At 39.5% G+C, this 12,979-nt stretch overlaps 1 protein-coding gene across 3 annotated transcripts in view; it reads left to right on the top strand.

The window, feature by feature from the left end:
- Positions 1–12,540, top strand: part of SLC6A1 (solute carrier family 6 member 1) — a 61,104-nt gene extending 48,564 nt beyond the window's left edge. For all 3 annotated transcript variants that reach the window (XM_040592395.1, XM_040592393.1, XM_040592394.1), the window contains 6 exons: positions 862–974; positions 3,081–3,212; positions 3,765–3,867; positions 5,707–5,807; positions 7,917–8,084; positions 10,108–12,540. In XM_040592395.1, the coding sequence (XP_040448329.1) occupies positions 862–974; positions 3,081–3,212; positions 3,765–3,867; positions 5,707–5,807; positions 7,917–8,084; positions 10,108–10,212 (722 nt within the window). In that variant the 3' untranslated portion in view covers positions 10,213–12,540. The remainder of the gene's footprint in view (positions 1–861; positions 975–3,080; positions 3,213–3,764; positions 3,868–5,706; positions 5,808–7,916; positions 8,085–10,107) is intronic.
- Positions 12,541–12,979: the final 439 nt, after the last annotated feature.

Raw genomic sequence — 12,979 nt, 5'->3', positions numbered from 1 at the left:
TGACGATTCAGGGGTCTAACGTTAAAACTTCACTGGTTTGAAAACTACGTATGTCCAACCAGTTGTCACAGACACACTTACTTTTAATGAAAACTGAAAATTCAGATACCCACCCACCCCCACCCCCTCTTAGGTTGGGCATACTCATTTTATTTCTGTGAGTACTTAGTTTGCTACAAGTTTCCCTCTTAACCTGACATCAGCTGACTTCCAGATATGCTATGACAACGAAACGAGCTCCTCTTCTTTTAGTAAAAATTTATAGTCTCCTTCTAGCACTCTGCCCCCATCAGCAGTTAGTAGGAACACAGATGAAAAGGTTTCGCTGTTCACAACTACATAGTTTATTAAAATGTGTATTTTAAGATAATTAATGGAATGGAATAGCAAATAGGAATACTATAAATGCTGGGAAGTGCCTTCTCCATTTCTGAGCTGTCTTTGTTTCTCTTCTGAATGACTTGGTGCGCAGCAGATTACAGCTATCAGTAACTACTTGAGAGGGAGAGACAGCTGATGGGTACCTGGAGGTGTAACCCTGGCCGAGGATAACGTTCCCTCTCTTTGCTACATAAAGGGGTCTCTCAGGAGCAGCTTCTGAACTGCATCTAGTATTTTGCTTGCTTGCTTGGTTTTGTTTGGGGTTTTTTTTGTCATCGTTTTGGTTGGTTAGTTTTAAAAGCAAGATAAATGCACTGAGCTCTTGGTCAGTGAACACCGATTAGGCTGAAATCCCTGGTCAGATGCTGCACCCATGGTTGAGTCATTCAAGTGAACCTAAAACCTACACAGCAACAGGAGCAGATAATTACAACACCCAATCAATCACATTGACATTTTCTCTCCTGTTTCTCCTACCAGGCCCTGGACTGGCATTTCTAGCTTATCCAGAAGCAGTGACACAATTACCAATTTCTCCTTTGTGGGCAATACTGTTCTTCTCCATGTTGCTTATGCTCGGAATTGACAGTCAGGTAAAACGTGTAAAAATTAACGATGAAGGTAAATTTTCTGCAACTGCATGATACAAGGTTGGCCTCTGTCTGTGCATTCTGCACTGCCAGCTGTTAGTGGAGCGGAATGCTTTCTGGAATAATCAGATAAATAATAGGAGGTACTAAGGAGAGGAAAAAACAAGGAGTCTGGAATAGTAAAAAACTGATACTAAGACACTTTTGCTTTTTCACAAACTGTTGGAAGCATATACAAAATGTGCAGAAAATTTATTCTGCAGACAAAAGGAACTTTCTTTGAAATCTTAACTCTTTGATCACAATATTAAAAATACCTCTGCAATGTTCATCAATGTAGGAGACACTGGGATACGTTTTACAATATTTAGATGCCACAAATATTTTTGAAAGGCAACTTCAGAATTCACCACATGGAGTAAAAAGTTGCAGCACACTTTCCATTCTAAACATACAAACGTCAGGAGCAAATTCAGGAGGCAGTAGGCTTGTTCCTGAGGACATTCACCATCTTACTGTGTTCTGAAATCACTCCCTAATGGTAAGGATCAAATCTTTATTAGTTCAGGCCTTAGCTAAGAGTTATAGATGGTATCTGGCAACTGGAAATTAATGGGAAGGCACAACCTAGAGGTTCTGCAAATCCAAGAAAGATATTCTCCGGAGTTACCGTCTAGATTAAAGAATTAAATAATCACATCATGCAATCACTTAAAAACTGTTTATTTCAAAATGAACAAGAAAACACACAGAACAAGAAAAAGCACTTTAGATGTTAGAAAGGACTGTATCCAAAAAAGCATTCATTGATCAATAATAATTTTAATACAGATAGCAACTATATTGTAAGCACTAAAGAAAGCACTCTGTCTTATTTTGCAAAGCATACCTTGAGGACTTCTTCAGGGAAGTCCCTTCTGCCTGCTGAAATGTTTGGTCATTCATGTTTGACCAGTCATAGGCAGATGTGTTAATCTGCTTGCAAATAGTTACAGCTGTCAAGCCAGCACCTTACAGTTATTTGCGCAGTCTTCATAGCATGTAAAAAAATATAAGAATTGCTAGCTTAATACTGTACTAGTCTTTCAGTAGCAAAGATCCATCATTTTTTACAAATACGAGTTGACTTCAGCTTGTGAACCAAAATACAAAAAGACCAAGAGGGCATTTTATCTTGCAACATGCAAGGAAGCTGGAAATGCATGTTTTCCATTTCTTTGGTTTCCAATAAGCTTCAGGCTTGACATTAAAACCTATTGCTTAGTCTGAGGGGAAACTACTGTGAAATTAATTGGGTCAAAAATATTCTTGAAAGAACTTGTCTCTAGGCAACTAACAGCTGAGGAAGGTAGTCTAATATTATTAAAAAGAATATACATCTACAGGCTGTCATGCTTTCTTAATTTTCTGTCTATCAGTGAAACATTTCATACACTAGAATTTATAGGAACTGTAACTATTGGTTAAATTCTGATTGCACTGCTAGAAATTAGTACTTTACATACCTTCTCTTTTTCATTGTTTCAGCCACCATAACGATAACATTTAATTTGAATATATAAATACAGAAAAAATCTGAAGTATGGCCATGCTTTCCATTTGGAGGACCACATAATCAGCAACAAACTTTTCTGGGGATACAAAAATTATTTGATTATTACATATGAGAATCTATCTTGTGTCTTTAACCTTCACCCCAAAGCATCAATCTGATTAGACTTCTGTGTCTATTGGCTTTCACGTACGTGAGTACATCACAGAAAGGAGAAGTGTAAGGTTTTGAAGGATCTAGGGGTCAGAGCCTTCAGCTGTATGTGTATCTTTTTCTATCACAAGAACGAGCACTTTATGTTCATAAAGCCCATGCTATAGTTCATAGTTTGGAATCTTGAGAGTTTTTCTAGCTGGAAGCCTTCATGCACAGATCTTTTTAGACAGAAACAAGTATATTCAGAAGCACTGCTTCCACTGAAGTCATGCGAATTTTCATTTATCATTTAACGGATGCAGTGTAGGCCAGTGATGGGTGCTATTGAAAACTCCTCCTCTAAATGTAATCCTGCTGTTGTATTGCATTGCGTTGTATTTTATTTCTAACTTGACTTGCAGTTCTGCACTGTGGAAGGATTCATAACAGCTTTGGTGGATGAATTTCCGAAGTTATTGCGCAATCGAAGAGAACTCTTCATTGCTGTTGTATGCATTGTTTCCTATCTGATAGGGCTGTCCAACATTACTCAGGTATGTTCTGTAGAGGAACGTCTGACATACAGCATCCGTTTTATTTCTCCCTTCCCCTGCTCCAACCAGGAATCACTGCCAGCCATTGAAGTGGCAGGGATCTGTCGTCAACACTATCTGCAGGCTTCAGGAAGCAGACTTTAACTTACAAGAGTAAAATGCCTGTTCGCCGTGTGTGCAGTTTCTCCTGCTTCATGGTTCGGGTGGCAGGAACCTACACATGGCTACAGTCTGTCTTACAGGCCAAGAAGTGGTGTCCAGGGGTGTTCTCCAGGGCTTCCTGTGGTCTCCTAGCTGGGGAACGATTTTAGGGAAATGATTAAAGTATTGAACAAAAAGGAATAAAGTGAAATTAAACTGGTTAATTGAAATCTAGCAGTAATCTAATTTTTGTCAGTATTGACCTCAAGCATTGTAAGACTACTTAACTTTAATTAATTTACATTAATATGTCCCTAACCTATTCACCACTGTTACTTTCTAGCTTAGATTTTAATCTGTCTTGAAATTCGAGTCCTTACTATTTGTTTTAACACTTCTTTTATGTTTTAGGGTGGAATCTATGTGTTTAAGCTTTTTGACTACTACTCTGCCAGTGGAATGAGTCTTTTGTTCCTTGTATTCTTTGAGTGCATCTCGATATCCTGGTGCTACGGTAAACAATATGTTTCTATTTTTCCTGTAAGTTTTGCACATCGTAAGGATACTTCATTTACTGATTTTTTTTTCTTTTGTGTGTGCACACACTGAGGGTGAAACTGAACTTGGCCTTGGTTTATATGCATACTATTTCCACCGAGGGCTCAAAGTTGGCTTCTGGAAGGTGCTTCTGCCTCGCTGGAAGTCATTAGGTGCTAAGCGTTTCAGGAATACTAAATAGGTGACATCTCCCTCTTTTTTTTTTTTTCCCGTCCCATTCCTTGGAAAGGCCTGGATCTTCAGAGGTGGTAGGTACTGCTGTTCTCAGCATCATGACTTAGGTCTTTTGGACTTTGGAATGTTTCGTTTCCAGAAATTACTCTGTCACTCTAGGATCTTGCAGTCATAGCCAGTGAGAGCCAGGCTTCTTGCTCAGTTTTATCTAACATAATTGGCCTAAAATATCCAGAAGTCTGGACTGGCAAGTTCTGGGTATAAAGATTAATGAATATGTATCATATTCTTGCAGAGTATTTGTACATTTGAGCTTAGTTCTCCGTTAGCTAGTCCAAAAACCTACTCCCATGATTACTGAGGTACTTCAGCTTTTAACAAAATTGAGTCCAAGCTAGATAACGGGAGTCTTTCTGCTGTCTTTTAATGGGCTTAAGAGGCTGGAACAGTATTTTATAGAGGAGAGATACTGAATATGAATCCAGCAAATGCAAATGGAAAAATACACCAGCTAAATAACAAAGAAATCAAAGGTCTAAATAGTCAGATAGTTGTACCTTTTAGAAGATGATGGAGTGCTAGGAGGTAAGAGCAGCAGCAGAAGGGCTACTCTTTGATTTTGTATGCAATTCTGCATGTATATGGTGTGCACATACACACGCAGAGTCAAGCTGGTTAACTCTAGGATGTTTTGCGTGGTTTTTCAATTTAATATGTAAACTATTATTCTAAATCTCTCATACTAATAAGACTTGGAGTTGAAATTAACCAAGGGCATTTGTCACATCTGACCTTCAGATGGTACAGACTTACTGTCGTGGTTTAACCCGGAAGGCGGCTATCACCACACAGCCGCTTGCTCACTCCCCACACCACACCAGTGGGATGCAGGAGGGAATTGGGGGAACAAAAAAAGTAAAATTTGTGGGTTGAGGTAAAGACAGTTTAACGGGACAGAAAAGGAAGGTTAATAATAATAATAGAATATACAAAACAAGTGATGCACAACACAATTGCTCGCTACTGGCTGACCGATGCCCAGCCAGTTCCCAAGCGGTGGCCTCGGGCAGCTTTCCCTCCAGTTTACATGCTGACCATGATGTCCTGTGGTATGGAGCAGCTCTTGAGTCAGGCGCGGTCAGCTGTCCCGGCTGTGCCCCCTCCCAGCTTCTTGTGCCCCCCAGCCTGCTCACTGGTGATGTGGGATGAGAAGCTGAAAAGTCCTTGACTCAGTGTAAATGCTGCCTCGCAACAACTAAAACTTGTGTGTTATCATCATTATTGTCATCATCAATCCAAAACACAGCACAGTACCAGCTACTAGGAAGAAAATTAACTCTATCAAAACTGAAACCAGGACACTTCCTTAGCCTTTGCATGGGAATAAGTTTGCTGTCACTAATTAATTAATTATGATGCGGAGGAATGAGAAAAATGCTTCTTGGTGCTTCTGAGTTTGCACATTGCTTTCCTATGCAGATAAGTGAAAAGTTATGTCGGGGTCTGTATAGAGCTTCCAAATACACCTCCTCATTTATGACAGTGTCTCTCAAAACCACTGAGCTTTCATTTGAATCAGTTATCTAATATATTCTATGCTTTTTCTTATTTCAATATTTAGGTGTTAATAGATTTTATGACAACATCCAAGAGATGGTGGGATACAGACCCTGCATCTGGTGGAAACTCTGCTGGTCGTTTTTCACTCCTATCATTGTGGCAGTAAGGAACAAACTTTTATTATATGATTTAAAGGAGGTGAACGAGGTGGCCTATGTGCGACAGCATTGTCATTTCCACCCCCGCAGGTTCATGTTAACTCTGACCCCATTCCTTTTTTAAGGATTTGAGCAATTCCATTGAAGGCAATAGGCAAAACCCAGTGTCGTTAGAGGAAGCCTGTGACCAAAAGAAAGAAGCCTTGCACAATTTCAAGATTTGTTTTAGTCCTCAGGAAATGGTAACTAGTCAAGAGTTTCATTGGCAGACATAGGAAACTGTAAGAAGCAAATTTTGACCATTTCTTGTATTCTCCATTTCTTGTATTCTTATATAAAATTTGACAATCCCTCCAAAGTTTTCCATATACACAAGAACACATTCATTTTGTAAACTGTCACAGGCACTACTCCAGTAACAGACTAGGTTTATAAGATGATGTTCTTCTTTCATGGGATTCTGCGGCATATATTACCCAGTTTATACTATGTTGCTCCTGTTTTTTCCTGGCAAACCTTGCAAGGATTTTGTACACCGGAAACCATAGTACAGTCTTTTCCTCATTCTAGACTTTATCCGGTTAAGCTCATGCAGTACATTTTGCAATAATAAGCAAAGAAATGTAAATTTACTACACATAAAACCTGTGATCAAGTAGACACTGTTTACACATGACACAATACTTCTCGCTCACTGATATTCCCATATAGGCGGCCATAGAAAAGCAAAAAAGGGCACTAAAGAGAGGCACAGATATGTGCTTATATTGAGGGTTCCTTGATTCATCTCTACCCAGGTGAAGAGGTCTTTTCATTTTTCTGAAAACAAGTGTTCAAAAAGGCATAAAAGAGTGCATTTTGTTTATTTTAATGGTATAGTAGGAAGATGACCAACATTGTATGTAAAATTTACCAGATTTCTTCTGTCTTGTAAAGTCTTCAGCAGAATTTCTTGTCCAGTGCAAGTTCAGAGGTGGTGTTGATGTGCTAATAAAATCTGCCTCTCTGCATTCTCCTCTCTGGGAACGTGTTCTGCACAAGGCCCAAACCTGGGATCACAATGAGCTGCTTGCTTTGCTGGCCAGTTTAGCAGGTCTCCCTGGTACAGTTCGTTTTAGACATTTGAAACAGGCCAGGATAGGAGTCTCCCTTGGGAACTCAAAGGAAAAAATACCATGTTTGCAGGTCATCTGTCTGAAACCAACACAAAAGCAACCCAAGTGCTGCAGATCAATGGTACAGTATACATGCATATGCAGGTATTTTTTTTCCCCAGGACCCCCATCTTTCCCAATAGCCCCTTCCCTCTGATTTTGTGCAGGTTATCTGAGGACTCTGCTAGTACCAGTGGATTCCCCGTACCAGCATACCTGGATAATCTGAGATGCAGGTTATGTATGTGAAAATACAGTGTTAACTCGAAACATGATGATTAGTTTTGGTAAGAAGCTTCTTGGGAAGCTGTCTCCTCATCTCTTGTTATTGAAAAATTCAAAGTGGTTTTTGAATGTCATAGGATACGGTCTGTTATACACGTAGATCTGTAGCCGCTTACTGAACCACCGATTCCATTCTGACTGGCCTCATTTTCCATTACGAGTTTGTTCAGACGATCTCAAAAATATCAAAGCCTCTGCACCAAGCACTTTTAGGTGATGATATTCGAGGGGTCAGTGCACAGTGTGGCTTTAAAGAACATTTCATTGCTTATTCAGAGCCTCTAAGAGTCTGTTGCTGACCAGTAGAGTAAAGCTGTACTGGTACTATTATTCCAGTAAGAAAGCTAGTGGAAACAAGCAAACAAATGACTTCACAGTTTCAAAATTACTGTTCCATTATTTCCACATTCCCACACTAGAGATAAGCTCGCGGGGAACTGGTCAGTGCAGTGGGCTGACGTTTGCCTATTTTCTGCAACCTCCATCCAGAAGACTGACTGCAGGCCCGATCTACAAGCCAGTGCCTGGTGGCCACCACCAGGGACCAAAGGAACCCATTTCTCCTTGCCTGGATGTAAATGCAGGCTTGAGGTTCAAGTCAATCCAGAAAAACTCTTAAATACAGATCACTCTGGAAATCTCATCCAAATCTCCTTTTCTGCTGTATTTTGCAGGGAGTATTTATCTTCAGTGCTGTCCAAATGACTCCACTCACAATGGGAAGTTACGTTTTCCCAAAATGGGGCCAAGGGGTTGGCTGGTTCATGGCTTTGTCTTCTATGGTGCTGATACCAGGCTATATGGCATATATGTTTCTAACTCTGAAAGGCTCCTTAAAACAGGTAAGTCTCTCTTTAGCCTGACAGCATGATTTCATCTTGCAAGACCTGTGCAGTGATAAAAGATTGTTGGGCCATTACTCCCTACTATATATTTTCTGTGACCTCACTTGCTTAGCCCAGGTGTTTTTATGTTTTTCAGCTCAATGCAAAATAAGTACCAACCAGACAAAAGACAAGACAGTGTTTGTACCATCTGTTGTTAAACATAATTCACTGCGTTAAATGTGGTCCTTATCTCTGGGCTTTGACAGTTCTAGACACTTTGCATCCCAGTTCCTTACACCTAGAAAACAAAGTAGCAGTTTACAAAATATGTAAATTTGTCCTTATTAACACAGGACATGCTGTCATGTATCAAGACAGGTGATGCTGTAAGGAATCGGGATCAAACTGTTAGGACTAAACCCACATAACTCCTGCTTTGAGTCTGCTCGCGCTGACCCTATTTAGCATCTCCTTGCAATGTGATCAAAGATCTGAGTCCCTGTTCTGCTTTACACCTAAGTTACACCGTCTGCCTTGTTCCACTGAAGCTGAGAGCAAGTGCATCTAACATCTTTGGAACGCATTTTATGATTATGCTGCACTTCCCTTTAGTCTTTATTTGAGGGATTTCTGTCAACAGTTACTTCATGAAGAACATTAGACGCCTTTTTCTCATTGCAGTGTGCTCCGAGCCTCTCCCCAATTCCCTATTCTGTTTGTTAAAAGGAGGTGACACCTCCCACGAGAGAGGTGTTGCATGGCTTAAATCTGTTTTAAGGTCCTCAGGGAAATGCTGCTACAGGAGTGTGAGATGTTAATAAGGTTACTGACCCATACACTGCTTAATCCCATACCATTGCCATACCTGATTTTATTTAAATCTCGGTACATCCTCAGTTTTCCCTCTCCAGCCGGTAGTATTGCGTGCATAACAGACACTTCTTCAGTGCAAGTATTGAAACATGCATCTCTGTCCTCTGTGCTTCTGGGAACCAAAGACTGTCAAAATGAATTTGTCAGAACTTCTGGAATATTCTAAAATTTGCTGACAGAGCCATCTTTGCAAAGGGACAGATGATCTTAGGCAGAACTGATGAATTGCTCAGATCTTGATCCAAATATTTGTCTTCAACAAATTTTAAAAGACTGTTATCCTCCAAAGACATCTACAAAAAGATGTAGGGGGGGGGGGGGTGGGGGTGTCCGCTGCTTCTTCTTAGCTCCTATGATTTGAATATCTTTCCCTTAATCTTATGGAAACATTTACAGGGAAATGGAGAATTGTTGCTCTAAAATACAGCTCCTCCTTGGGCAGAGTTGTATAAGACCACAGTAAAAGTGCCTCAGCTCAGTCTTGCTGTGGATTAAGGTCTTTTTTAAAGCATTGACAAGTGATCATTTGATGCTAGGAGGAGCCTACACCACTCCCAGGCTTCGATGATCACAACCGGGCTCTCCTTGATACCCATGGCAGCCAGGCAGATAAGCTTCCTTAACGGGGAACACAAAAGGACTAGGAAAGATGGAATAGAAATAAAACAATGCTAAATACAAGTCTACTTTACCTGTTGTATCCTTGGATGTAGTAACTCCCAGAAGCTGCAGCCACTACCCTCTAATCCCGTCTGCTCCCTGGGGACGTCGCGGTCACTTCTAAGGTCCAGCCTTGAGTCCCTGCTGCCCACCGCAAACTTGCAGCCCCTGGGCTTGACCTGTGGGCTGGCAGCGTCTCTCCGGGCCTGTCCCAGCGGCAGGCTCTCCTCGGTTCTTGCCTCTAGGCATGCTCAGTTCTTACTGTAAAATGGCACCTACCATCTCGCATGTGTCCTTGCGACCCTTGGTGTCAAGTTCAGAACACAGCTGAAACTGGGTTTTACTACACGTGACTTACTGCCTTTTTGGTCCTGCAGGAGGTTGACAGAATTTTTCATCTTAGCTCTAACAATTAGACAGAAGATTTTAGGATTGCATTTAAAAAAAAGTATGGTTAGAAATTTTTTTTTTTCCTGTCTCACGTTTATTGCTGTTCTTTAAACAGCGCATCCAAGTAATGATTCAGCCGAGTGAAGACATCACTCATCCTGAAAATGGGCCAGACCAGGCCCAACAGAGCAACTCGGCAAACAAAGAAGCCTACATCTAAACTTCTGTATTGTAAAAGTACCAACACTACTCCAGAAAAACAAAAAAAAATGGTTGAATATGACCACAAATTTATGTCTGAGAATATAATTACCTACCTCTAGTGGCAAAAAAAAAAAAGAAAAAAAAAAGAAAAAAAGAAAAAAGGTCATCTCCACTATAAGGGAATCGCCATGGGTATGATCCAACCATTGTGCGAGCTCAGATGTTGACAGTGTTTTGTGTTCTCTGGCAATCCACAGACTGTTAATGTTTTTATCCTTTCACAATAATAGTTGCATATCTTGGAATTTGTAAATTGATGTGCCAAGACCTTTTTAATCTACCTTTTAGCACGACTATTTGAGGTTTTGTGCTGCTGATTTTTAGTAGTTTATCAATATTTCTTACTGCTGAATCCCAAGACTGTTATTTCTGACTTTGCAGGAGTAAAATTAAGTTTGGAATTGTTTTGTACAAAAGAATGAAGTATTTTGTAAACAAGTGATTTCCAGTGAAAAAGTCTGCCCTTAAACCTTGTTCCAGTTGTGGCTATTTGAGGGGGAGGAGACTTCCTTCAATTAACAGTAGACACAGCCTTTATAAACATTCCGAGTGCAAATTAAGTCACGTGGCTCTTTGTGGCGGTACAGCGTAGCACAGCTGCAAACACTGGCTGTACTTAGCCTTTCAGGATAACTTTCAAATAGCATCAAAAATTTCTTTAAAAATACATATACTGTTTCTTAGAAAAAGAACGTATCTTTGTGAACCAATATGACATGAATCGCAGACGTTAGAGGCGAAAATATTACTTCTACCTTTTTTAGCAAAATGAGAAGTAATATCCAAGAGCTTTTAAAGATTCCCAGGAGTAAAAGAAATACAAATTATTTGCAATTCAAGCTCAGAGAGCGTGAGCTTTTACTATGCTGTTATTATTTTACTATTATTGCGTTGCCACCAAAATAGAAACCAAACCGATGGCTTAAAGATTGATGTTTGTCCTTGGAGTTCTAAATTAGGGTTTAAGTCACAACCGTTATTTTTAATCTGTTAAAGGACTTTAACAGTTTCTAATAAGTGAATTACAAAAATATGGATCGTTAGCACTTTGAAAACAGTTTTTGGTTTTATTTACATATTATTTGTGGTGATGAAGGCATGAGAGAAAGCTATTTCAATAATGCAAAAGTCTCCACTTTGGGCTCGGCCTGCATTTGCCACACAGCTCGAAGGCCCCCGCCGCGGGTGGCGAGCACAGCGGTTGGCCCTGCACGGTATTTCTCGTTTGGCAGCTATATGACAGGCACAAAGGAGTATGGAAAATGCAGTAGTTGATATTTGATTGTAAATGACTGTGACAGAACTGTGCAATGAAACATGCTTTTCAGCAATTTTTTGTGCAACGTACAATGTTAGATAGCACAATTTATGTAGAACTACTACGTGAAAAACATGTTAACTGTGAATGTTGGGTTTTTTGTTGTTTTTGTCTGAAGGTGACAAACATGTTCTTGCAATAAGGTATTATTCTCAGAATGTCAAGCACATTATTGTAGAAATAATATATATATAATACACATGTATTTCAAACTACATCATAAAATCTCAGAGTATGTTTCGTAGATTCTAAACTGTTTCATACATAGATCAATTGTAAAATATTATGAGATCTAAGCTACATCCTAAACGGCTATAGCTGAAATGCAAAAGTCCTGTAAGTCTTTGGGATTTAGAGGAAACCTGTACATCCTACACAAACATTATACATGACGCATACGCATTATAATTGTGAATTTCATTAGACTAAGGATAAAAATTCCAACTTTCTCTTTATTGTTTAATGTAATCAAGTCCCATGTTGTTCTAAGAAAAATGCAGTATTTAATGTTTGATTGTAAACAATTATGACAGATGTTTGACAGACCTGCTCTTTAGAAAAAAGCTGTACAAACGTTATCATATAGCACAAAATAGTGTTGTAGAACTACTGTGTGTAAACTGTGAATAGCTGTATCTTTTTTGTAGTACTTGCCCTGAAAAGAAGATTATTGTATGATCATATATGCTTTTTGCAATAAGGAAATATCTGAACACCAAGCAAATCTATCTCTATATAAAAATATATATGTAATATATACATATTCAAAAATATATACAGAGCCTGTTTAAAAGAGTACAGTATTATTTAGTAAATTGCAACCTGTTCTATGGACCAAATGTAAAATATTTATAAATTAAGATGCATTTTAAATGTCTATAAACGGTGTCATAATTAAAGCACGATTGTTATGTAAGTTTCCAAGAGTTTAGAGGAAAAAAAATAAAGGTTATATTATACATTAAATTCAGAATTTCGCAGTCTTTCATTGGACAAAACCAATGTGCGTTATTTTCTATGAGGCAAGTTATAAATCTTTCAGATATAGGTAGATATATATAAAAAATATGTCCTTCAAATATCAAAATGCTGTGTCACACTTGTGATGCGTATAATTAATATGTGCTGCTCTATCTGTAATTTTAGCTAGTATGTGCATACATTATACAGCAAGCGTGAAAGGTTCCTGCTGCTCTGATACTCCTGGGGGAAGCTGGCAGACCAGGCCCTCCGAGCAGCTCTAGTAACAAGCCTGGATTTTAAAATAAATGTCCCTTTGGTGCGTTCTGTGATTGCTGCCGATACACTGGGGTGAGAACCGCAGCCCCCGGAGTCACCGATTCCGAAGCCCTTAGCGAGGCACCGACCATCCCGGGCTGGAGCCGATGGGCTGGTGGGACAGTAG

This window comes from Falco naumanni, chromosome 4 (assembly GCF_017639655.2).
Source record: "Falco naumanni isolate bFalNau1 chromosome 4, bFalNau1.pat, whole genome shotgun sequence".
Classification (NCBI taxonomy): domain Eukaryota; kingdom Metazoa; phylum Chordata; class Aves; order Falconiformes; family Falconidae; genus Falco; species Falco naumanni.
This window is presented reverse-complemented; position numbering and strand designations above follow the sequence as displayed.